This window comes from Thalassophryne amazonica, chromosome 21 (genome assembly GCF_902500255.1).
Source record: "Thalassophryne amazonica chromosome 21, fThaAma1.1, whole genome shotgun sequence".
NCBI lineage: Eukaryota > Metazoa > Chordata > Actinopteri > Batrachoidiformes > Batrachoididae > Thalassophryne > Thalassophryne amazonica.
The window spans coordinates 10,264,240-10,290,469 of NC_047123.1; the positions used below are offsets into that span (position 1 = coordinate 10,264,240).

At 40.2% G+C, this 26,230-nt stretch overlaps 2 protein-coding genes across 7 annotated transcripts in view; one reads left to right on the plus strand and one right to left on the minus strand.

Annotated features, from left to right (window-relative positions):
• The window catches only part of LOC117503180 (nesprin-2), a 189,943-nt gene extending 186,078 nt beyond the window's left edge, over positions 1–3,865 (plus strand). For all 6 annotated transcript variants that reach the window (XM_034162379.1, XM_034162376.1, XM_034162377.1 and 3 more), the window contains one exon: positions 376–3,865. In XM_034162379.1, the coding sequence (XP_034018270.1) occupies positions 376–583 (208 nt within the window). In that variant the 3' untranslated portion in view covers positions 584–3,865. The remainder of the gene's footprint in view (positions 1–375) is intronic.
• The window catches only part of esr2a (estrogen receptor 2a), a 54,380-nt gene continuing 29,585 nt past the window's right edge, over positions 1,436–26,230 (minus strand). The window contains exons 4-9 of the mRNA XM_034162380.1: positions 23,169–23,285; positions 16,892–17,200; positions 14,402–14,540; positions 10,841–10,974; positions 6,075–6,258; positions 1,436–5,992 (exon numbers count right to left, since the gene is read on the minus strand). Of these exons, the coding sequence (XP_034018271.1) occupies positions 5,761–5,992; positions 6,075–6,258; positions 10,841–10,974; positions 14,402–14,540; positions 16,892–17,200; positions 23,169–23,285 (1,115 nt within the window). The 3' untranslated portion in view covers positions 1,436–5,760. The remainder of the gene's footprint in view (positions 5,993–6,074; positions 6,259–10,840; positions 10,975–14,401; positions 14,541–16,891; positions 17,201–23,168; positions 23,286–26,230) is intronic.

Here is a 26,230-nt window from a genome sequence, read left to right on the forward strand (position 1 = left end):
TGTTTCACTTTCGAGTAAAATGAGTCAGAATTCCTCAGAAGACCAGGAATCCCTGCATCCTGATTTATTCTAAAACGTAAGAGGCAAAATTATTTTTTGCCTTTTATGGATGAATATAGTTGCGGTTTTCTGTGAAACTTTAAATTTTTCCTACTTTTCTATAGCTAGAGTATCTTTTAATGAGCAACATTACTGCAATGGGCGTATTAGTAGGAATGTTTGAAGCTGGAACCAAACATCACTAAAAGATGTGACACTAAAATCCATGCGTCCATGAGCCCGAAGCCATTTTTGACCTAATCGGCACCACTTCAGTGTGCTGTTGGCCACCTGTAACCTGTAACTAACTGCACCTGTATGTCTCGTAACGCACAGAGAGACGAGGGACGGGTCCCCGCCCAGGTCCTTCTTCTACCGACTCCTCCGCGCCGCCTTCCCGCTGCACCTCCTGCTGCTGCTCCTCCTCCTGCTCGTCTGTTTGGTTCCGTTTCCAGACGCCAACTCCAGCTGCACCATGACCAACAACTTCGCCCGTTCCTTCTACCCCATGCTGCAGTACACCAACGGCCCGCCACCCACCTGATACCACCACTTGTTTTTTGTTCTTTTGTTTGGGGGGAGCGGGGGTGGATTTTTTTTTTTATTACTATTATTATTTTTATAACTCAGACTGAGAACACGTCACTTTCTACTCACATTAAAACACAGCAGAGAATTATCACTGACCACAAATACTTTTGAAATTTGATGCTACAAATTGTTTCTTTTCTTTGAATAAATGACATGTTTGATCACAATATGACTACAAACATGCTTTTTCAGATTGATCTGTTTATATATATATATATATATATATATATAAAATTCAAAGTGTTAAATGTGGTCTAAAGATGTTTCTAATGACAATTTCCTTTTGATTGTTTTTGTTATTTGATCCTGATTACTTACCTTTGATCTTTGCTTTTGATTGTTGACTTGGAATCCTAATTGTTCCCAAACACAAAATTTTTAAGCGCTGGCCTACGATCTTGATCTTGCGCACATTTGTTTCTGAATGTTGACCTGTGAACCTGATCTTTGCTCCTGGTCACCAATATTTGATCCAGACCTTTGATCCTGATTTCTGGCCTTTGATGTTCATTTATCACCTTTGTTTGTGATTGTTGACCTTTGATACTGTTCTTTATTAATCACTCAGTTTTGATCATTTTTCTTTGATCCTGATTTCTGGCCTGTGATTATTTTTCTGTTCACTTATTTTTTATCACTGGTCTTTCAGCCTAACATTTGATGTTGATCTCTCATCTTTGTTTTTAATTGACCTGTGACCCAAAGATTTGAGCTTGATTACTGACCTCTGATCTCGGTTTCTATCCCCCTTTATTTAATTGCTCACTTGTGATCCTAAACCTTGTTCCTGATCACTCCTATTTGAGTGCTGGTCTTTGATTCCTGTTGCTGAACTCTGATCATGATCACTCACATATTTGTTGATTGTTGACCTGTAATCCTGATCTTGGTTGCTGATCACTGGTCTTTGATGCTGACCTTTGATCCTGATGTATGACTTTTAAGCATAACCACTTAACTTGATCCCGATATGTCATTTTGATGTTGATTTCCCATATTTGTGTTTGGTAGACATGTGATCTTAACATTTGACTGTAATCACCGATGTTTGATCCCGACTTATGATTCCAGAAACAAACCTTTGATCCTTATCTTTGATCATCAAAGCAATATGTGATCCTGATTACAAGATTAAAAGAATCCGAGTCAGAGATCAATAGTAGGATAAGTATCAAAAGATGAAAGGTGAGATCTAACCTTTGATCCAGATCCACACATTTTGAGATACTCTACTGACAAACAGACAAATGTCAGAATATTGAAGCTCTGTGAGGTAATACAAGAGATGAGGCATTAGTTCATGTCCAGATAGCAGCACTGCTCTAGTCCCAGTTGTATGTTACCTGAAAAAAATTGAGACATTTCATTTTGTCCAACTTTATTTTTGCTCGACTGAATCTTACAAAAGCTTGTTTTTCCTTTTTTTAATGATAGTTGTGTGTGTGAAATTCCACCTGCACACAGTCGCTGCCCTTCAGTTTGTATGATTGCGCTCAGTTGTGCACGTGGCCTTCAGCAGACTGCTGCAGTGTAACTGCTGTAGATTTACCAGGATTATGTGCAATATTGTAACGCTTATTTATAATGTTATTTTTGAGGTTTACAGCTGTAAGTTTCTGCTCGTGAGTACTGATTGTCTTAACCAAGTTTGAGTTTCTTCATTCTGTTAAGTGTCAGTGATTTTTGTCAAAACCATATGTAACTTTTTTTTTTAAGTGACAAACGACAAGTGAATCTTACAATATTAATGGAAATGTTTCTTTTATTTCTTGGGTAAACAAAACACTAATGCAGATTTGATGAATTATCCAAAAGTGACTTAAAAAACAAGAATGGATCAAAAAAGCAATGATTTAAATTATCTCTTAAAGCTGGAGCATAATGGATTTGATTACCCCACAACCCGATCCTGGATAAGTGGTTAAAGACGAGTGAGTGACATGACACTAAGATTTGACACTGATTAACTTTCTATTTATAAATGGTATTTACTGAGTTACTGTCGATCTCAAATCTGATCTGACTTATTTATGGAGAATAACTCGCACCTGTATAAGTTGTAAAATGCAATGTGAAAAAACAAAAACAAAAAAACTTAAGTTACACTTGTATGTGTTACATGTTTTTTTCTGGACCTGGAGCTCTTTTTATAACAGTTTCCATGGAGGTGACTTTAACAACAGACAGGAACTCTGTGTGGCACATATGCACAGCACAGCATGGGCTGTTACTTAACATAAGGATTTTTGAATTCCAAAAATAATGATTGTCACCTTGTTTCTGCTTCAAACTGCACTCCAGTCATCATCTATCTCAGCGACAGATATCTGAAGCTTTTGTACAACAAACATTTTCACATAAATTCAGCATTATTTCATGATAAAAGACTTGAGGAAGCGATCAGAGCGCAGCAGCCAGACGAGCTGATGCTGGTGCGTTCACTGCACCTCCATCATTTCAAAGCTTCAGTAGCGACTTTATTATCGCCTTGTTTCTGTTTAAAACTGACTTTAGAATGATTTAAGAGGTTTTACTTTGTCATCTGATGGTTAATAATCACATTTCCTTTGATCGCTTTGGGTGTAGAGACTCCATCTCAGGCGAGCTGCTGTGCTCCCAAATGACGCATGTGCAGTGAAGGTAGTGTGGACTCATTTTTAGGTGGGGACCATTCAGTCTGGGACACCGCAACCCAGTAGAGTGTACACTTCTCCCAAAACACAATATTCCCTTTTATGAGCCCTGAACCAAAATTCAGTCCTTAGTTCACTTTAGTGAACAACCCCTGTCCAAAAATACATTTTTGTGGTCAGTATGTATCTTAGTGACAAAGTACACCAATGGATGGACAATCAGATGGTCTTTGATCCTGATCACTGACCTAAGATCCTAATTAGTGAACTTTGATAAAAACTCAAATGATTACAGCTTTTGTTGAAGAATTTATTGTGGAGCAACCGCATCGTCGTTTCTATAGCGCCTTCTGATGGTTGTGTTCAAAAAGGCACGTGTGTCACCAGTTGCACCAGTTCTGTCATTGTCTTTATAAGATTAATCTAAGTATATAGTCATCGTAATACAGCTTGAGTTCACTCCCTCTTCACTCGCTCCCTCTTTTCCTCGCTCACCCTCCATGTCTTATTCCCTCACTGTCAACCTGCAATATTTGTTTCACTCAATTTTATGTTGAATATGGAAAATAAAACCAGATACTACATATCTAAATGAGGAGTAATCAAGGTTTGTACTCATTTAATATTTATTTTAGCCAATTCTGGACAAATGAAAAGATTAACACACGTTGCTGAAGAGCTGCTGTGCAAAAAAAAAAATCAGCTTGTATAAAAATGGCAGGACGGAGAAAATGGCTGCACCCGTCCAATATTAGTCCACCAACGCCAAAGAGCCACTAATCATCTCTATCATCAACAGTCACATTCTGCACCAGAGGTTCCTCCGGTGTACAAAGTTCCTCAGTTATTTGGGACTAGATAGCAGTTCACTGTTATTACAGCACAGGAGAATGGAGTATTTCTTAAAGATGCATCTGAAAAAAGTGGGGTCATCTTGTATTCAGAATCAAGACCTTTACATGTCATGTACATCTGGAAAATGAGATTTTAAACATCCATCAAATGACTGTGCACCCCTTCAGGCCTAACAATCTGCCCTATTAACCAGTTTACAGTGCTGAGCTTTAAGCTTATGGTAATAAATGCAGCAGAGGCATCAAACAACTGTCAAGCAGACAAGAAATATGGTACAAAAGTGTAATGTTAGTAGATTTGCTGCACAAAACGTTGTTGCTGATGCAAAAAAGTCTTCAAAATTACAAACAGCGAGAAAAGATTGTCGTAGTCCTAAAAGTGTGCTTTTATTGTAATTGGGGGAAGGGGGGCATTTTATCTCTTTAAAAAAAAGACTCTCTTTAGAAAGAAAAAGGCAGATTGTTTTGTTTTCAAACAATTATATATATATAAAATTACAGCAAGAAGGTCTGAGGAACAATTCTTTTGCATGTAGAGATTGTATGTTCTCCCTGTGTCTGCATGGCTTTCCACCAGGAACTGGATTATGATTAACTGTAATTTGTACAGATTAAATGCAGAGGACACATTTGTGTTAATAATTTACACTTTCAATAAGATGTCTTCCTCCTTAATAAAGCTACGCTGCATTTGCAAGTGATCGGGGGACGAGGTTCCCAGAAGCATCTTAAGACTGAGATGATTGTATGTGTTTAAAATGTATCCAAATCAGGATTTTCTCCTGACCAATTGTAGAATCTTAAGTGTTTTCTGAAGCTCCAGAATACAAGATGTACCAAAAATTACATGATTTATTTCATGTTTTGGTTCATTCAGCTACATTTTACAGCCACAGATGAACTCAGGTGATGACTTTTATACAGTAAATAAAACCGCACAGATCACTGAGGCTAAACTGTTAATATCATTTACAACCATGATTGTTTTGTGTGTTTTATGGTAAAAGCACCAGATTTTGTGCAGGCATTGTTTTTCACAAAAAAAAAAAATAGAAGATCTAGTGGGGTGCACAATGTTTTCCCCTGAGGAAACCCAACATGAAGGACATTAACCACAACTTTGACAATGGCATGATGTCATGTCAAAGGTTCATGGTGATCAGCAGATTTGGTGGCTGAAGCTGCTGTGCTCACCTGTCTCCTCCCCTTACCTGTCCATTAGTTAAATCCCGAAGTCAAGAACAAACAACATCGACAACTCATATGTACATTTATGAAAACTTACTTTCAGGCAGTACCACAGTTTAAAACAAACAAAACATTAAAGCTAAGATTGCAGATCCCACATAAAGCTGCGTGAACATACTGTATTTTGTAACATTTTGAAGTGTGTCACATCCTGTTTATGCTGCTTATGCGTATGCATGTATACTTTTTTTTAAATGTCCAACATGACTGTCAGTCATTTACACGCTGAACATTGCACCGATCAGCACCACGGACAGCTCACCTTGGTACTGTGCATTTTCGCCAACAGGTTGCTCTGGAAAACACTTTTTTTTTTCTTTTAATTAAGACTCCTAGACTTCACTTCTCAGATGGATCTTAACCAGGAGCTCCAGCCCTGATCTGCTGATCTGTGACTACTGGGGTTCAGCATCGGTGGTCCCAGCAGTCCAGGCATTTGAGGGGCCACTTTCAGAGGGGTGGGGCCTGACTGGAACCTCTCTCTGGTTGGGGCACTCCTGCGGGGGAGGCCGGCGAGGCAGGCGAGAGCTGCGCATGATGTGAGCATCCAACATTTCCAGCAGCAGGTCGTACAAAGGCACCATGTTCTTCATCTTCATGCAATAGAGGTGGTCCATGCCTTTGTTACTGCAGAAACCAAACACCACGTCACAATCAAACCACGATCATCATTTTTGTCAGGCGACCGTCATGATTCCGTCACACGTACCTGACATGGCGAATGTGAGAGAGCAGCATGAGCAGGTGTGCGAGGCGGGTGTACTGCTGTCGCACATTGACAGCTGTTTTGCGGATTGCTGACATCAGCGCATCCGTGACGGCGTCCAGAAGATGCATCAGCTTAGAACGACTCTGCAGGTCTTCGCTGCCATCTGAGGAGCTGAGGCACATGTCTGCCAACACACGGAAACACACAAACGCATCATCTGTGGTGTGTTCAGAGACTGCTGAAATTGTAGGACAAATTGCTGAAATCTGCTGAAATTGTAGGACAAATTTCAGGACAAAGTTTGCTTTGTGCAAATAAACAATTGTGTGTGAAGAAAAGAGTTCCCAGATGGCATGGGTGTAAAATCACCCAAAAACAAATCACACCTTGCCTTTGTTCACACTCCCAGTAAAAAAACTGCATGAAATCCATTTATCCCCAACATGTTTCAAATCACATTTATGTAAATCCATTGTAGTCTGAACACTCAGCTGGGATTCCCACTGTGTTTTGTTACATCTGTGACTTCTGACACCACGTAACACCCGCTGCAGACTGCTCCACTCATTATCACTCCCCGCTCTTGTCAGTTTTTACCCTGTGCAATAAAATCACTCACTGCTCGCTCCAAAAAGAAAAATGTTTGACCTGGGTGTGCTGATAGGTACATACTGTTGATTGACAGTTATTGTTCAGGTAAAAGAGCCAAAACACACACACACACCCACAAAACTAACCTGTAGACTCACATCCCAAAAATGGTCACAGAAGATACAGAGTATGGATTAAAGACTGAATAGTTGCCGCATCATCTCCACAGTCTTGGGCGGGTTCAGCTCCAGGTTGTTCTGACCACACCAGAGGACCAACTGTTCCACCTCCTGTCTGTCTGCAGCCTCATTACCATCCTGGATGAGTCCAATGATGGTGGTGTCATCCACAAACTTCAAGAGTTTAACAGAGGGGTCCCCTGAGGTGCAGTCGTTTGTATAGAGGGAGAAGAGCAGCGGAGAGAGCACACATCCCTGAGGGGCACCAGTGCTGATTGTCCGTGTGCTGGATGTGATGCTCCCCAGCCTCCCCTGCTGTGTTCTGTCCATCAGGAAGCTGGAGATCCACTGACAGGTGGGAGCTGGCACGTTGGAAGTGGCAGGTTGGAAAGTTTTTTGTGGAAACTGTCAGGGAAGATGGTGTTGACCACTGAGCTGAAGTCCACGACCAGGATCTTCACATATGGCTTTACAGAGTCCAGGTGCTGCAGGATGTAATGCAGACGCATGTTGACTGCATCCTCAACTGACCTGTTTGCCCAAACTGTAGGGGTTCCAGGAGGGGTCCTGTGATGTGCTTCAGGTGGCTCAACACCAGCTGTTCAAAAGACTTCATAACTACAGATGTCAGGGCGATGGGCCTGTAGTCATTTAGTCCTGTTATGGAGGGTTTCTTTGGGACTGGGATAATAGTGGAACATATGAAGCAGAGGGGGACTTCGTACAGCTACAGAAATCTGTTGAAAATCAGGTTGAAGACAGGACCTAGCTGATCAGCACATGCTCTCAGACATGAGGGAGAGACATCATCAGGTCCTGATCTTTTCAATTTCAATATCAATTTATTTTCATTTATATAGCGGCAAATCACAACAAAGTTGCCTCAAGGTGCTTCACAAAAGTAAGCTCGAACCTTACCAACCCCCAGAGCAAGCACACAGGTGACAATGGTAAGTAAAACTCCCTCTGATGATTTGAGGAAGAAACCTCAAGCAGACCAGACTCAAAGGGGTGACCCTCTGCTTGGGCCATGCTACTGACACAATTTACAAAACAATTCACAAAACGAATATACAGGAAATGTTACTGGTGCACAGGACAGGAGGGTTGCAGAATCAGACACCAACACCCATTTCTGGATGGAGCCACACCTCAAACAGAGAGAAAAAAAAAACAGAGTCAGGCATCAGTATAATTTTTCAGCATTAAGCAACAAGAAAAACAGAAGAAATACTAAGGTGATTGCCGGCCACTAGCCCTAAGCTTCACTAAAAGACCCAGACTTTAGATAAAGTTGAGGACGTGGCCCGCTCCGTCTAATAATAAAATGAATTTAAAAGAGCAAAAAGCATAGTAACATACTATGCCAGTATGCTATCCATATGAAAGGGAAAATAAATGTGTCTTAAGTCTAGACTTGAAAATCTCTAGAGAATCTGACTGTTTTATTGATACAGGGAGATCATTCCACAGAACAGGGGCACGATAAGAGAACACTATGACCTGCAGACTTTTTATTCACCCTAGGGACACAAAGTAGTTCTGCACCATGAGACGCAGAGTCTGGTACATAGGGTTTAATTTGGTCAGCTAAGTAGGAGGTGCCAGTCCGTGAACAATTTTATAGGCTAGTAGCAGAACTTTAAAATCTGATCTCACAGGCAGATCAGATTTTAAGGCAGTTTGGCAGATCTTTTATCTGCCAAACTGCTGGGATGCTTCTTCTTCACAGATTGTTAATGCAGGTGGGGTTGCAGTTTTATCAGCTAATGTTAGCTTAGCATTTAGCTGCAGAATCAATCAGTCGAGCTGAATGTGTTTTATATTTGCAAATTATTAAACTATTTTTATTTTTCCAAATAAATGTACACAATAGTTTTTTATTGTTACTGCTCTAACTACAAAAAACAGTCTCAACTTTAAATAACTTAGATTTATTTTTTTAACTATTGACCTTGAAGAAAATAGCACAGCACTGTTTTGTGTTTCTTTATATTTTAAGAAACGTATTTCTTCACTTGTCCCACATCAGGAACATTTCAACATTTGATGTGCAGAGAACCTTGTGAATACAGATGTACTTCAAAATCTCCAGTGATGGAACTGAACACCAAAACCTGAAGTCCAGAAGGAAGAAGAGAACATCTCCGCTCTTCAAAATGTGAGGAAAGTGTGTTCAAAAACTCCACCAAGAGGTCAAAGCTACAGAGGAGACCTTCATCTGACTGGGATTTTGCCTGATCGGGATTTGTATCCACTGCACTTTAGACTTTAAGTTGGCACTTTAACAACAAGCTGCTACTGGACACTGTAACAGACAATTCCATTTTCAGTCTGATGTCTCAGGGATATGTGCGTGTATGTATGAGTATGTGAGGGGTTGGGGTGGCGTGAGTGTGGAGATTGGTGTGATAGATGTGTTTTTCTAAATGTGTGTTTTTATTTAATTTTTTTTCATTTGGATCGCTACAAGAAATGCCCTTTCATTTTGCCTGCACTACAACTGTATGTACAGATAAATGTCAAAAAAGGTTGATTTGATTTGATCAGGTTAAATATCCTCAGAGTCCAGCTTATCTGTCATCTCTGAAAACCAACACCTGCTGCTATGCTTCTAAATAAAGCAAAGGCTCTTTAAAGAGCAACTATTTAATTTGTTTTTTTTTAAGCTGCTTCCTTTTATATTTTAACATTAATTGAATGAATCACTAAACATGTCCATGAAGTCAAAGTTCAGTCAATAAGACACTTGTAGAGGTAGAAGACGGCCCACCCCTATTGTGAACATTTTCAAAGCATTCACAATCACTAGAATAGTCAAATTCATATTTTAGTAATTACTCTGTCTTTACAATATTAAAAGCAGTCACATAAGTCAGCGAGGACATATTAAATGTTGAAATTACTAAATAAAAAATGATTTCATCATGGGGTTTGTTACATGACTACATCTGCTGGCAATTAACCATCAAGAAAAAAGGAAATGTGACTGTAGACCTGTTGCATCATCTCCTTTTGTGTTTATAATAAATATTTATATTTATTTACTGCACCTTTTTTTGCTGACTGAAATGTAGATATGAATGAATGAATATACACCGAACTTTTCAGGCATTTGAGCAACACTTCTCGTTCAAAATAATGGGTTTTTGAGCAATGCAGGCCACATCTGCACACTCAGTTTGAAAGCCCTTGTGAAAGAAAATTAGGATTGCCACACAGACCCATTGGTCAGATCTGGTCACTTGCTATATATTATATGGACAGTTACTCAGTGAGATCAGATATGAATCAGATATATGCAATAAATCTGATTTGAACTGGCAGTCTGAACAATGCCTTTGTATTCGATATAGACACATTGTGCTCCTCAGTGGATTATTACTCCCAAAAACCTAAACAAATATATCTTTATATTGTTTCAAACTAGATTTTATATCATACTGTATTCTGTTGAAGCAAATAATGCAGTTCCTTTCACAATTAGGAAAATAATCTCCAAAATATTTGGGGTTTTCAAGCCAGTACTATAATCAGAAATGTCCACTGTTAGTTCTGCATGGACAAATGCAGGTTTCTCCCAGATATTAGGAGCTAAAGTGAGGTGAATTAACTTAAATATGCTGACAGCAAACAGTGGTTTCAAATAAATAAACTGATCCAATGATCCAACCTTAAAATTACTAAAAGTTGGAGTTTACAGCAAACCTTTATATCCGCAGCATCCAGTTAGAATGACGCAAAAACTGTGTTGGGTGATGATGTCGAAGGCAATTAATGAGAAAAACAGCCAGAGTCCCCAGTGTACCTGCTTATAAGAGGGTCTGCCTGAACTCATTTTCCAGAAGGAACTGCCTGTTACTCAGCCAAAACTTTACACAGTGTTCCCATTAGGCATCATACTCATCCCCTTACTCACACAGAGACAGCAAGGAGGCCTCACACATGCATTACCACTCATACATAAGCTGGAAGGTGTTACTGACACACACTCACTGGAGTTGAGCAGGATCATGGCCTTGAGGCAGACGTACTCCTCCCTCTGCAGGTTCAGCTCCCTCACCCGGGTCGTGGCCGCCACCAGCATGTCAAAGATCTCCACAAAGCCCTGCACGCAGCTCCCCTCTTCTCTTTACATTCAAAAAGACACAAAAGCACAACCAGTCATTTCTGTGTTTGCATTTGCTCGGCCATCATCACCAACTCACACAGACGACAGACCGAAGTTCGAAACACTGTCGTTTGAAATTTAGAATGCTCAGAAAGACAAAATTAGTTAAAAGCCTCTTTTTTATGACATACCTGATGCTATGATGTAAAATTCTGGGCAGTAGAAATAAACACGAATGAAAATGGTATTCTATTAAATGCACAAATAGCATTTGTGTCAAGAGGTAGCATACAAATGAGAAAGTCCATCTTACCATGGTCACATAGTAACCCAGAGAATCTCTGTATAAAATGTTTGAAAAATAACTTGGATAATTTCAGAGAAATTAGCAAACAGTGGTTTTCTTTTAATCTTTCTGGGGGGCCCTGGGACCTTGACAGTGATTCAAGCTCAATGAAAATCCTTGGTAGGTTGATGCTGATTCAAGGGATTTATACGCAGAATTATAGAAAAAAGATGGTTCGCCAACTGAGAAGTGTGTCAAATTTCACTTTGGCCCTTTTTCTGTAGTCCTGGGGGGACCCACAGAATGACTCAAGGCCAGTGGACACCATTTCTTGTCTGTGGGCAGCCTCTAAAAGAATCTTTATGCAAAATTAGAGAATAAAAATATTTTCTGCAATAAATCTGTGTTAAAAATTTGTTTGTTTGTTTGTTTTGTCCTTCACGGAGACCATGGGGAGCCCACAGGGACCAGACAGTACCCCAAGGATTGATAGCACCAGATTTCAGAAAAATTTGTTGGGAGTAAAAATAAAATTTAAAAAATGAGTATAATGTGCCAACAATGACTGGTCAATTATAGTGCATTTTACTGGGAGTCTACGCTTCATGTCTTTTGAACCATTTGCTTTTGTGATTGGTACACTCGAAGGCCTGATTCACTAAAGGTTTTGTATGCAAAAATATGCAAGAACACCCTGGAAATTAGCATGTAAATTCAAATGCAGAAAATAGCAGGTATTGTCTACTGAATGCAAAACACAAAATTGTGGACATATTCAATGTGCAAAACAGGTGAGGTTTGAACACAAGGCATGATTTATCAAGGCTAAATCAATTTCAAACCTGAGACTGAAATTTAGCACCTTTGAAACTGTGGTGCCAACTTACTGCCAACTTTTGGTGATTTCACTTATTAACATCCCTTTGAACAGGTGGGATGACTTCATCAGTAAAATCACCTGCTGGAGTCAGTGGTTGCAAAGAAAACCTGCACCCTCTCGGCCCCTTTCTAGAATAGTTTGGACACCAGTGACTTAAATCAATTCAGACAAGCATAATCTGATCCATAGTCATTCCATGTGAGCTGTTTGGGTATGCATTTCTTTATTTTCACTCAATAATCTTCTTTAAGATAGAAAACACCACAGTTAAACATTAACGTGGCCCATGTTTAAGAAAACAAAACATTCACAGCATAAATGAAATTAAACGTGACATTTGTCATGTCTGTATGTAATTATGTAATAGAAATATAAGTAAAAAGTCATGTGTGCATATGTCCAGCGCAGTACAAGGTGCGCAACAATGCATGGGAGCTCACAGCATTCAGCAAGACAACCTACGGACAGCTCCATGAACAGACATACATACACAAATGATTCTCATTCTGTATCAGGTCCTCTATTATTATGTGAATGTGAACACAGTAAATTAGCACCGGAGTGAAATGCTTCCCATCAATATCCACCACATTCAAGGCAGATTCATTTTTGATTTTGGCAAATGTTCAATAAATGGCATTTTCAGTTCAAATGTGTGAGTTTGTTTTATGTTGCGTTTACCTCCCGTGACTATTTTATTTTGCATTTACGGTCATTAACACAAACAAAATCTTCGTTTACATACTGCTGTCTATGTCATATTACTACCTGCTATCCAGTGCACAATTGCTCTTAGTAAATCACCCGCAAAACGTCCACCACCACAACACACAAATGTTTGGTATTTAACGCTTGTTGATGTTAAGAAATCAGGCTGAATAGTTGAATGGTGCTTTTGTTTTATTTTGTTATTGGTAGTATGGCCCAAGACTGAGCTGGGTCTGGTCTGCTTGAAGTTTCTTCCTATATTAAAGAAACAGAAAACAACACCCGAGGAAGTTCTTCCTCACCACTGGTGCCCATGTCTTTGCTGAGCGGGTGAGTCAGGTATGACCTCATCAGTGTGTCGTGCCTTTGATGACTTATTTTGTGATTTGGGGCTGTATGAATAAATTTAACTGAAAGCTCTGAATCTGTGGGCTTCCCAAGACGGTGCTGGGCACCACAGCTAGCCTGTACACAGGTACTGTGTGAGTGTCACGCAGAGACAGGGGAGGCTCTGACTACTTCCCGGAGAACTGTGACGTTTATCATAGATGTATTCTTGCCATATCCCAGCATGAAAAGCACTATGTAGTTCAGTGAAGGTATAGAAAACCTGTACAGTCAGCTCACCCTCCCATCTGACCGTTTAGGAGAGAGCGAGAGGAAAAAAATTTTGTATGAAATGAGACCAGAAAATGCATATACGTATAATGTTATTACTTAAACTGGGTGGTGAGACATTAAGACACAGAAGACCTTGTCCAGTCCACACCACAAGTTCCAAAGCTGGATGGAATCATAACCCATTTCCCGTAAGGTTCTGACACCCCCCCCCACCTTCCCCCCAAAAAAGCATTTCAGAAAGTCGGTATAGTTTTTGGCATCAAATGTGTTTAGCGAGTGTGAAAATGTGTCTGAAAAGTCAGACCTCACACCCACATGCTTGCTGTGGTCTGTACCCAATGTGAGAATAAAGTGTTCACAAGGAACATGAGTACAATAATTCAGATACAATAAATATTACAAAAGCTGTTTTTTTACAACCGCCAATGAAGTTGGAGGAGGTTATGTTATCAACCCTGTTTGTTTGTTTGTCTGACAGCCTGGACCCCATGATTTTTCATATATACAGTAGTGTTCAGAATAATAGTAGTGCTATGTGACTAAAAAGATTAATCCAGGTTTTGAGTATATTTCTTATTGTTACATGGGAAACAAGGTACCAGTAGATTCAGTAGATTCTCACAAATCCAACAAGACCAAGCATCATGATATGCACACTCTTAAGGCTATGAAATTGGGCTATTAGTAAAAAAAAGTAAAAAAGGGGGTGTTCACAATAATGAGCTAATAGTGAGCTTTGCACCGCTGCGTGACACTTTGCTCGTATTATATTTTAGCGAATGAAAAGCAACTTCTAACAGGACTCTGACCTTGAAAGTTTTTCCTAGGTAAAAATCTGTGGAATTGGACACTAGTGTTGGCAGAGGTCTGCTCTCTATGAGTGCGGTGATCTAATTTTCTGCTGATACAAAAAGAATTTGAGATGACAAAGTCCGATTTTGATCATGGTACCTGCTCAGACTGAGGTCGGGGGAGAAGATGAGCTTCCCCGGGTGGTTCAGGGACCTCCACATCAGTCCGATCATCAGCACCTCCAGCCAGCAGCACTCCAGCAGGTGCACTTGGTCTAAGAGGCTGAGCTCCACAAACCCTGACAAAAAGACACGATCAAGCACAATCAGAACTGCTGCTACTTTTAATACTGAGGACAGACAATGTCCTACTGTTAGGGGGCGCTGTTTCCATAAAAACAGCCATAAAACTCCATGGATCCACTGCAAAGGGGGGCAGCCAAATACCAAAAAAAGGTTAATAAAACAACTGCAATCCACGAAGAACCTCCACCAATTCAGGCCCAAACCAAGCTCCAGTCCTCTGGACCACCCCTTACTGAAAAAGACATTTTTCACCAAAGATCACCTCGATCCTGAAGACTTACCCTCGCTTCAGATTGTTGACCTGTGATCCTGATCATTGAACTTAGCATGATCTGGTTTCAGAACATTAATTGTGGTTACACATCTTTGACCCTGAACCGTGATCTTGATTCCTTAACTTTGATCCTGATAAATGGGCTCTGATCCTGATTTGTGATCCTTGTAACTCATCCTTGATTCTTATCTTTGATCCTAGTCTCTGATGTTTGATCCTGATCACTGAGCATAGACCATGATCTATGATCTCATTTCTCATCTGTGAAGCTCAACTTTATTCTAGATCACTGGACTTTGATGCTCATTGCTGACCCTCGTCTCTGATTACTCATCTTTGATCATAATCAATGAACTTATGTCATGGTTGCAGAACATTAATTCTGGTCACAAATCTTTGATCCTAATTCCTAAATTTTAATCCTGATTTGTGACCCTTGTAACATCCTTGATCTTGAGCTTTGATCCTAGTCTGTGAAGATTGATCCTGATCACAGGACTTTGATCCTGACTTCTGAACTTTGATTGTGATTGCTTAACTTTGATTATGATCACTCATTTTGATCCTGACCTGTAATCTTGATCACTAAAGTAAGAATCAGGATCAGGTTAACAGACAACCAGCTGAATGCTGCCAAATGAAACATACCAATCATGAAACCAAAGCCAGATTGACTTTGGATGCATGTGTAGAATAAGCCAGATTTGAAAAACAGGTCTGAATGCTGTCTGGCTAGAAAGCAATCCAGATTGAATCCAGCTCAAGACAGATTGCCAACAACAGTCTGAACAGGGCCACACAGTCTGAGTGTTGTGTAACGAGCAACACTGGAGGTAAAGTCATCCAGATAGTTTATTTGTGATTCTGAGCCCAAATCAGGCTGAAACTGGAAGCTGGTTTCAGCACTGAGTTAGGCTGCACCGTTATCTGTTTACAGATAAGCAGCTAAACGCATTTGGAGTCTGTGTGAAAACAGCCGGAATCAATCAGCAGGTCTGCCACTGCTCATTGTCAAATTGTAACTCTAACGCTCGTTTAATTTAATAAGGCAGGGACAATTACTGTTATCTGGCTAAGACACGCCATTAACTCAGTTCAGCGGAATAAACTGTTCCAGAGAGAAAAATAAAGCCACATACTGTGGTATGATATCCTGAATATTAATGTGCTTTCAGCCTGGTTGCATTTTATGCAAATCTTATCAGATGTCGAAGTAAAACTGACATCTTTATTTTCTTTTGCAACCTTATCTGTGGTTTGCAGGATTTATTCTTCCTGTGTTTTATTGTGCCTTTATTTCAATTTGACAGTCAAAAGCTTATTTCTGTGATAAGAAATTCAGTGAAAAAAGATCCACGCACTTGAATACAAAGAGGTAATATAACTTTAATACTACTCTGAACACTATGTTTGCTGAGTGAGAAAATAAGTACAGCAATGACAAGTCAGTTAAGCTAATCTATTATCTTTTACAAATGTTTTGTTGCATTATTTATAAATAAATAAATGTGCTGGGTTTTCAAACGTTTAATTACAATGCACGTTTATCTTGTGTATGGTGGTCTATTCAGTGGCCAAAAAAAGCAGTTTACTCACATTGTGGGCATGGTACAATAACATTAATTAGCGTGTTAGCTTCTGATGGCTAAGGCAAATCAATTAACAAATCAATAATGATCAGTAATAAATCATGTATTTGCTGGTCAGTGACACAACCGATTTCTGCTGCCAGATGATAGTGATGCACAGACGCTGCATCTGTCCACACCTGTGCACCTGATGGAAGATAGGGCCCCGAGACTCACACTCTATGCCAATAGTGGCAGGATTAACTGTCTGATTTTTCTCCATCTCTCACACTGTTGCTATGACAATTGTGAAATTTCTGTTTGAAGAGACAGCAAGAATCCACGTGGGATGGAAATCCAACCGAGTGAAATAGAAAATTGGAAAACATTCAAATTTCACTGCACAGCGGGTATTAAATTGAGATCAAAACAATTAGAAAAACAACATTTTAAAAGCTTTAAATGTCAATCAGGTGTTTTAGAGACAGAAAATGAGACAGACCTGGAATCTTCTTGGCCCAGCTGATCATGTGCACCAGCTCTTTGTCTGCCAGGCTGGTGAGGGACATCATGACGTTTGCTTCAGTCAGCGGCCTCCTCATGTCCTTCATCAGGTAGATCTCCGGCGGCTCCGCGTCCATTATTCGCTTGATCAGTTCCTCTGATGACAGCAAGGGAGGGCGGGGCTCGTTAACCAAGCCGACCGACGGCCCGGTTAACGCCACCGGCCCGCTGGTTCTGCCCTGTGAGGACAAACGGGTCAGTCGCCTCGTCTGAGAACTCCTGAAGGTTCCACGCTCTTTTCGCACACCTGAGCCAAAGAAAACAAAGGATCAACTACAGCAGCAGAACTTCTGCTTATAAATGTAACAACTGCAAAAAAAACCTACATGGACTGAGTTCACCTGATACCTGTAACACACCTGACTGATCTCAGGAAGGAAAGTTTTTCCTGAAACCCACCTACGACTATGAAACTTACCTGAAGTGCTTTTTCACATATTTGCCGACTACATATTTAACACTGGCAGAGTATAAATTTTTGAGTTTATTGACATAAACAAACTGCTTGTCGTCCTTTGATCTAGGTGGATGGACTTTGATCCTCAATGTTGACCTTCCTCGTTACTGATGATGTTCCGAAACTTTGATCCTGCTTGCTGTCCCACTAATCCTGATGACCAGCAACTTTAACCCTGGGAAATAATGTTTGATCATGTTGCTTAAATTTGATCTTGTTATTCTTAAGATCCTGACTGATGATTGCTTTGATTCTGTGATCAGGGTAAAAGGAGTTAGGATTAAAGATTAAAGCTCTTTTACGTAAACACACTGATCATCCATCCATCCATTTTCTATACCCGCTTACTCCAGTTACGGGTCGCGGGGGGCTGGAGTCTATCCCAGCAGTCATAGGGCGCGAAGCGGGGTACACCCTGGACGGGACGCCAGTTTGTCGTAGAGCCACATAAAGACAAACACATTCACACCCGCACCCACACCTCGGGTCAATTTAAAGTTTTCACACACTGATCATGACCTATGATATGAAGTATCAATCAATCAATCAATTTTATTTATATAGTGCCAAATTACAACAAACAGTTGCCCCAAGGCGCTTTATATTGTAAGGCAAGGCCATACAATAATTACGTAAAAACCCCAACGGTCAAAACGACCCCCTGTGAGCAAGCACTTGGCGACAGTGGGAAGGAAAAACTCCCTTTTAACAGGAAGAAACCTCCAGCAGAACCAGGCTCAGGGAGGGGCAGTCTTCTGCTGGGACTGGTTGGGGCTGAGGGAGAGAACCAGGAAAAAGACATGCTGTGGAGGGGAGCAGAGATCAATCACTAATGATTAAATGCAGAGTGGTGCATACAGAGCAAAAAGAGAAAGAAACACTCAGTGCATCATGGGAACCCCCCAGCAGTCTAAGTCTATAGCAGCATAACTAAGGGATGGTTCAGGGTCACCTGATCCAGCCCTAACTATAAGCTTTAGCAAAAAGGAAAGTTTTAAGCCTAATCTTAAAAGTAGAGAGGGTGTTTGTCTCCCTGATCTGAATTGGGAGCTGGTTCCACAGGAGAGGAGCCTGAAAGCTGAAGGCTCTGCCTCCCATTCTACTCTTACAAACCCTAGGAACTACAAGTAAGCCTGCAGTCTGAGAGCGAAGCGCTCGATTGGGGTGATATGGTACTATGAGGTCCCTAAGATAAGATGGGACCTGATTATTCAAAACCTTATAAGTAAGAAGAAGAATTTTAAATTCTATTCTAGAATTAACAGGAAGCCAATGAAGAGAGGCCAATATGGGTGAGATATGCTCTCTCCTTCTAGTCCCCGTTAGTACTCTAGCTGCAGCATTTTGAATTAACTGAAGGCTTTTCAGGGAACTTTTAGGACAACCTGATAATAATGAATTACAATAGTCCAGCCTAGAGGAAATAAATGCATGAATTAGTTTTTCAGCATCACTCTGAGACAAGACCTTTCTAATTTTAGAGATATTGCGTAAATGCAAAAAAGCAGTCCTACATATTTGTTTAATATGCGCTTTGAATGACATATCCTGATCAAAAATGACTCCAAGATTTCTCACAGTATTACTAGAGGTCAGGGTAATGCCATCCAGAGTAAGGATCTGGTTAGACACCATGTTTCTAAGATTTGTGGGGCCAAGTACAATAACTTCAGTTTTATCTGAGTTTAAAAGCAGGAAATTAGAGGTCATCCATGTCTTTATGTCTGTAAGACAATCCTGCAGTTTAGCTAATTGGTGTGTGTCCTCTGGCTTCATGGATAGATAAAGCTGGATATCATCTGTGTAACAATGAAAATTTAAGCAATGCCGTCTAATAATACTGCCTAAGGGAAGCATGTATAAAGTGAATAAAATTGGTCGTAGCACAGAACCTTGTGGAACTCCATAATCAACCTTAGTCTGTGAAGAAGATTCCCCATTTACATGAACAAATTGTAATCTATTAGATAAATATGATTCAAACCACCGCAGCGCAGTGCCTTTAATACCTATGGCATGCTCTAATCTCTGTAATAAAATTTTATGGTCAACAGTATCAAAAGCAGCACTGAGGTCTAACAGAACAAGCACAGAGATGAGTCCACTGTCTGAGGCCATAAGAAGATCATTTGTAACCTTCACTAATGCCGTTTCTGTACTATGATGAATTCTAAAACCTGACTGAAACTCTTCAAATAGACCATTCCTCTGCAGATGATCAGTTAGCTGTTTTACAACTACCCTTTCAAGAATTTTTGAGAGAAAAGGAAGGTTGGAGATTGGCCTATAATTAGCTAAGATAGCTGGGTCAAGTGATGGCTTTTTAAGTAATGGTTTAATTACTGCCACCTTAAAAGCCTGTGGTACATAGCCAACTAACAAAGATAGATTGATCATATTTAAGATCGAAGCATTAAATAATGGTAGGGCTTCCTTGAGCAGCCTGGTAGGAATGGGGTCTAATAGACATGTTGATGGTTTGGATGAAGTAACTAATGAAAATAACTCAGACAGAACAATCTGAGAGAAAGAGTCTAACCAAATACCGGCATCACTGAAAGCAGCCAAAGATAACGATACGTCTTTGGGATGGTTATGAGTAATTTTTTCTCTAATAGTTAAAATTTTATTAGCAAAGAAAGTCAAGTATTACTAGGAATACTCGGCTCAATAGAGCTCTGACTCTTTGTCAGCCTGGCTACAGTGCTGAAAAGAAACCTGGGGTTGTTCTTATTTTCTTCAATTAGTGATGAGTAGTAAGATGTCCTAGCTTTACGGAGGGCTTTTTTATAGAGCAACAGACTCTTTTTCCAGGCTAAATGAAGATCTTCTAAATTAGTGAGACGCCATTTCCTCTCCAACTTACGGGTTATCTGCTTTAAGCTGCGAGTTTGTGAGTTATACCACGGAGTCAGGCACTTCTGATTTAAAGCTCTCTTTTTCAGAGGAGCTACAGCATCCAAAGTTGTCTTCAATGAGGATGTAAAACTATTGACGAGATACTCTATCTCACTTACAGAGTTTAGGTAGCTACTTTGCACTGTGTTGGTATATGGTATTAGAGAACATAAAGAAGGAATCATATCCTTAAACCTAGTTACAGCGCTTTCTGAAAGACTTCTAGTGTAATGAAACTTATTCCCCACTGCTGTGTAGTCCATCAGAGTAAATGTAAATGTTATTAAGAAATGATCAGGCAGAAGGGAGTTTTCAGGGAATACTGTTAAGTCTTCAATTTCCATACCATAAGTCAGAACAAGATCTAAGATATGATTAAAGTGGTGGGTGGACTCATTTACATTTTGAGCAAAGCCAATTGAGTCTAATAATAGATTAAATGCAGTGTTGAGGCTGTCATTCTCAGCATCTGTGTGGATGTTAAAATCGCCCACTATAATTATCTTATCTGAGCTAAGCACTAAGTCAGACAAAAGGTCTGAAAATTCACAGAGAAACTCACAGTAATGACCAGGTGGACGATAGATAATAACAAATTAAACTGGTTTTTGGGACTTCCAATTTGGATGGACAAGACTAAGAGTCAAGCTTTCAAATGAATTAAAGCTCTGTCTGGGTTTTTGATTAATTAATAAGCTGGAATGGAAGATTGCTGCTAATCCTCTGCCTCGGCCCGTGCTACGAGCGTTCTGGCAGTTAGTGTGACTCGGGGGTGTTGACTCATTTAAACTAACATATTCATCCTGCTGTAACCAGGTTTCTGTAAGGCAGAATAAATCAATATGTTGATCAATTATTATATCATTTACTAACAGGGACTTAGAAGAGAGAGACCTAATGTTTAATAGACCACATTTAACTGTTTTAGTCTGTGGTGCAGTTGAAGGTGCTATATTATTTTTTCTTTTTGAATTTTTATGCTTAAATAGATTTTTGCTGGTTATTGGTGGTCTGGGAGCAGGCACCGTCTCTACGGGGATGGGGTAATGAGGGGATGGCAGGGGGAGAGAAGCTGCAGAGCGGTGTGTAAGACTACAACTCTGCTTCCTGGTCCCAACCCTGGACAGTCATGGTTTGGAGGATTTAAGAAAATTGGCCAGATTTCTAGAAATGAGAGCTGCTCCATCCAAAGTGGGATGGATGCCGTCTCTCCTAACAAGACCAGGTTTTCCCCAGAAGCTTTGCCAATTATCTATGAAGCCCACCTCATTTTGGACACCACTCAGACAGCCAGCAATTCAGGGAGAACATGCGGCTAAACATGTCACTCCCGGTCCGATTGGGGAGGGGCCCAGAGAAAACTACAGAGTCCGACATTGTTTTTGCAAAGTTACACACTGATTCAATGTTAATTTTAGTGACCTCCGATTGGCGTAACCGAGTGTCATTACTGCCGACGTGAATTACAATCTTACCAAATTTACGCTTAGCCTTAGCCAGCAGTTTCAAATTTCCTTCAATGTCGCCTGCTCTGGTCCCCGGAAGACAATTGACTATGGTTGCTGGTGTCGCTAACTTCACATTTCTCAAAACAGAGTCGCCAATAACCAGAGTTTGATCCTCGGTGGGTGTGTCGTCGAGTGGGGAAAAACGGTTAGAAATGTGAACGGGTTGGCGGTGTACACGGGGCTTCTGTTTAGGGCTACGCTTCCTCCTCACAGTCACCCAGTCAGCCTGCTTTCCCGGCTGCTCGGGATCTGCTGGAGGGAAACTAATGGCGGCTAAGCTACCTTGGTCCGCACCGACTACAGGGGCCTGGCTAGCTGTAGAATTTTCCACGGTGCGGAGCCGAGTCTCCAATTCGCCCAGCCTGGCCTCCAAAGCTACGACTAAGCTACACTTATTACAAGTACCATTACTGCTAAAGGAGGCCGAGGAATAACTAAACATTTCACACCCAGAGCAGAAAAGTGCGGGAGAGACAGGAGAAGCCGCCATGCTAAATCGGATAAGAGCTAGTAGCTGCGCTAAGCTAGTGGATTCCTAAAAACACACAAAGTGAATAATGTGTAAATAATTTAGAGGTGATTCAGCAGAGGGAGTGCTTTAGTTAAGGCACGTGAAGATTACACTGTGAAACAAATCGTTATCTAGGTAACTAGATCAATCTAACTGCGCAGATTAAACAGCTAACAGATACAGCAAAACACCGCTGTGCTCCGGGAGTACTCATCTATACTCATAGTACTCATCTTTGATCCAGACCTTGGCTCTAGATCATTTCTTTGATTATATTTATGACCTTTGATCCTGATCACTGACCTATGAAATTAATTACTCATCTTTGATTCCACATCTTGGATCTTGATCATTAATGTGTCATAATATTTCTGATTTTTGATCCTGATCAGTGACCGATGACACTAACTGTTCATCTTTGATCCAGATATTGATCATTCATCTTTGATTGTATTTCTGATCTTTGATGAAGACTGCTGAACTGCTGTGTATATTTTGTACAAAGTTCTATCAACCTTTGATCCTTATCATTGACAAATGATAATGACTTGACTTTGATCTGGATCGTTGATCCTGTTGTAGAATTGATTCTGATTTGTGGTAGGTCTGATCTGTAATGAAGATCAAATGTCAAAGCTCACATCATATCTACCTCATTCTGTTACTTTTTTAAACATCCATTAACCAGTTTTAAAAGCACTAAAATTGTCCATTACACCCAAAATCTATGTAACAATTTGGAGCATGTTCCTATAGACATGTCATCCTGCCCAGTTACATGTCATACAGCTCCAAAATATGTACAATCACAGGCGTTACAGTGGGGAAAAAAGATACAAACCACACTTGGACATTCCGACTTCGTAGCATCTGCGAAGGCGGCAGGCCTGGCAGCTCTTACGCCGGTTCTTGTCGATGGTGCACTGATTAGTTGCTGGGCAAAAGTAGTTGTTGTGCCCTAAAACAATAAAGTATCAAAGACAGAGAAAAGGATATGGAGAAAAAGATTATGCACAGGTTAAAAGTACCATAAAAATAACAAATTTACAAACAATCTTTGTTTCAGCATTTAAAAAATGTGCACGTCCTGTGCTGACACACATTTGCATACACTTTGACTAAAAACTTTCAAAGTACATTTTCTCCTGCTTTAATTAAACAATATATTTGTTAGTTTGATAAAAAGTTATTCAAATACAAGAGTTATAAGAGAAATTAATGTCAGGTGGTATGTCAGATATTCAGTGAGTCAGCAGGAAGAATGCCATCAAATACTCAGTAATTTTACATCACAAACCAAGACCACAAGCTGAACTAGCTCTTTGATCCTGATAACTCATCTTTGGCCCTGACATTTGATATTGAACAGAGAGCCCTGATCCTGAGTGCTGACATTTGACCCTGATCACTCATCTTTGATTCTAACTGTTCTGAACTTTGACCCTGACTGATAATCTTTAATGCTGAATTTGTAACCTCATCACTGACCTTTGATCCTGATTACTGATATTTGATCCTGATCACTCCCCCTTGATTGTGACTGTTCCGAACTTTGATCCTGATGGATTACCTTTGATGTTGACCTTAGAGCCTCATCATTGAGCTTTGATCCTTATTGCTGTCATTTGATTAGCATCTCTCACCTTTGATTCTAATTGTTAAACTTCACCCTGATTAAAAAAAATCAATCCTGATCTTTAACTCCATTTGCTGACATTTGATCCGGATCACTCATCTTCGATTCTGTTGAACTTTGATTGTGTTGTTGATGTCTGCTGATCCTCAACACAAATTTGAATTGGATTTGAGCGAGGGTGTTTTGTATCTGTCCATCATGATTACAGGATCAAATCAGAGATCAAAGGCAGGCTCAGGATGAAAGAAATCAGGATCATTTATCAAAGGTAAGAACCAACCCTTTATTCAGATTTACAGTGAAATTTCATGATCTGTTCTTTCATCCGAACACCAACTCTCCATCAAATGTCTGTTCACGTCCTTACGAGTGTTTCTGCTCAAAAACAGAAAGAGCAACAAAACCTTCACCTCCTCGACAGCGGACAGAAACCAGGCGAGCCGGGGCACTCACAGTTTGGTCTGTAAATATTGTCACATTGATGAGACCTTATTTTTGCTGTCTGTCACAGGATTTCAGGGTCCAAATCAAATAATGGCAATGAGCAACTAGTGCAGTAAATGTCCAGCTGAACGGTGTAAGAATCCCCCAACACACTGCCCCGCCTGAGGAGACCAAAAGGAACTGCATGATCGGCCACTGGGCTCTTTCATATCCACGCCTGTTATACTCCAACATTTCAGTATCACTCCCGTTTTTAAGAATAATTAAGCATGCAGCATCATGTCGTAAATCTGCCTCGAGACATCCGTCCCCAACAACTGTGGAGCTGTGATTTCTGACAGAGAATACTGAGGGAAGCCACCAAGACACAAGAATCGCACAAAGAATGATCGTTAAAAACCGGATGATTTTTAACGGTCTTTCTTTAAGAACAGGCTACATTAAAGCCTACGTTTTACACAGAGCAGCAGTTTCATCTGCATTTACACACCTGTGAGACTTTGAGGATCTTATGAAACAACAACTGTACTTAAGTGTAAACAGCAGATAAAAGTGATTTTTGTATTAAATATTCAACTCCAGGGCAGCACGGTGACTTAGTGGTTAGCGCTGTTGCCTCACAGCGAGTTCATGGGTTCAATTCCCACCTATGGTCTTTCTATGTGGAGTTGGCGTGTTCTCCCCGTGTGTGCACGGGTTCACTGCGGGTGCTCCGGCTTCCTCCCACTTCCAAAGACAGGCAGGTTAGGTGGATTAGAAACTTTAAACTGTCCATGGGTGTGCGTGCGGGTGTGAATGTCTTTGTTTGTCTGTATGTGGCCCTGCAACAGACTGGCATCCTGTCCAGGGTGAACCCCACCTCACGCTGACTGCTGGGATAGGCTCCAGCCCCCGCAATCCTCAAATGGACTAAGCGGTTGAACTGTAGTCATACTAAATGTGGATTTACTTGAGGAACATCTCACTAGTCCTAGGGTTCACTAGTCTTAGGGTACACTAGTCCTAGTCCTAGAGTCAACTAGTCCTTGGGTTCACTAGTTCTAGGGTACACACCCTAGGACCAGTGGACCCTAGGACCAATGAACCATAGGGTCAGTAGGCTTCAGTTCCACTCCCTGTAGAACTGAAAAGTCCTTGCATTCTTTACATTTTTTATTTTTGTGTGAAATTTCACATTGCTGAGAAAAAACTTTAATTCCATAATACGATAATTCTTGCATCAGATACAAAAATTTGCATGCGGAAACTGTAACAGTGATCACAAGAACATGATGATTCTAATCATAAAGCTCACTTATCTGACACCATTTCATTTTTAAACAATGTAACACTGAAAAAGACAGCTGATCTGTTAAATAAATGACACGAAGTACAAAAAGCATTTCTCCACCAGGCCCCTCCCACTTATTAAACTCCGCCTGTACTCCAAACCTATAAAATACCCACAGCCACCTGACAATTTTAATGTATACAAATAAATCAACCAAACCAACATCAACAAATGAAAAAAAAAATCTACATTTTACAGTATTAATGGGTTTTGTTTTTACTAGTTTGAGAGGTCCTGCAAATTTTACTCTGGTGTGAGTTATCTACATATAAATAAATACAATTTTTAATCACATTTTTGTTGTTATTGTTCTTCTTCTTTACTGTTATTATTATTACTATTACTATTATCTATTTATACAGGGCTTTTCCAGGAATCTCTGTTCTAATTGAAAGAAACTCCAATGATAAAAAAAAAAACACACTACAACAATGCACAAAAATTCAAACTGACACTGATTAATAAAATCAAATGGACTCATGCTTTTACTGTT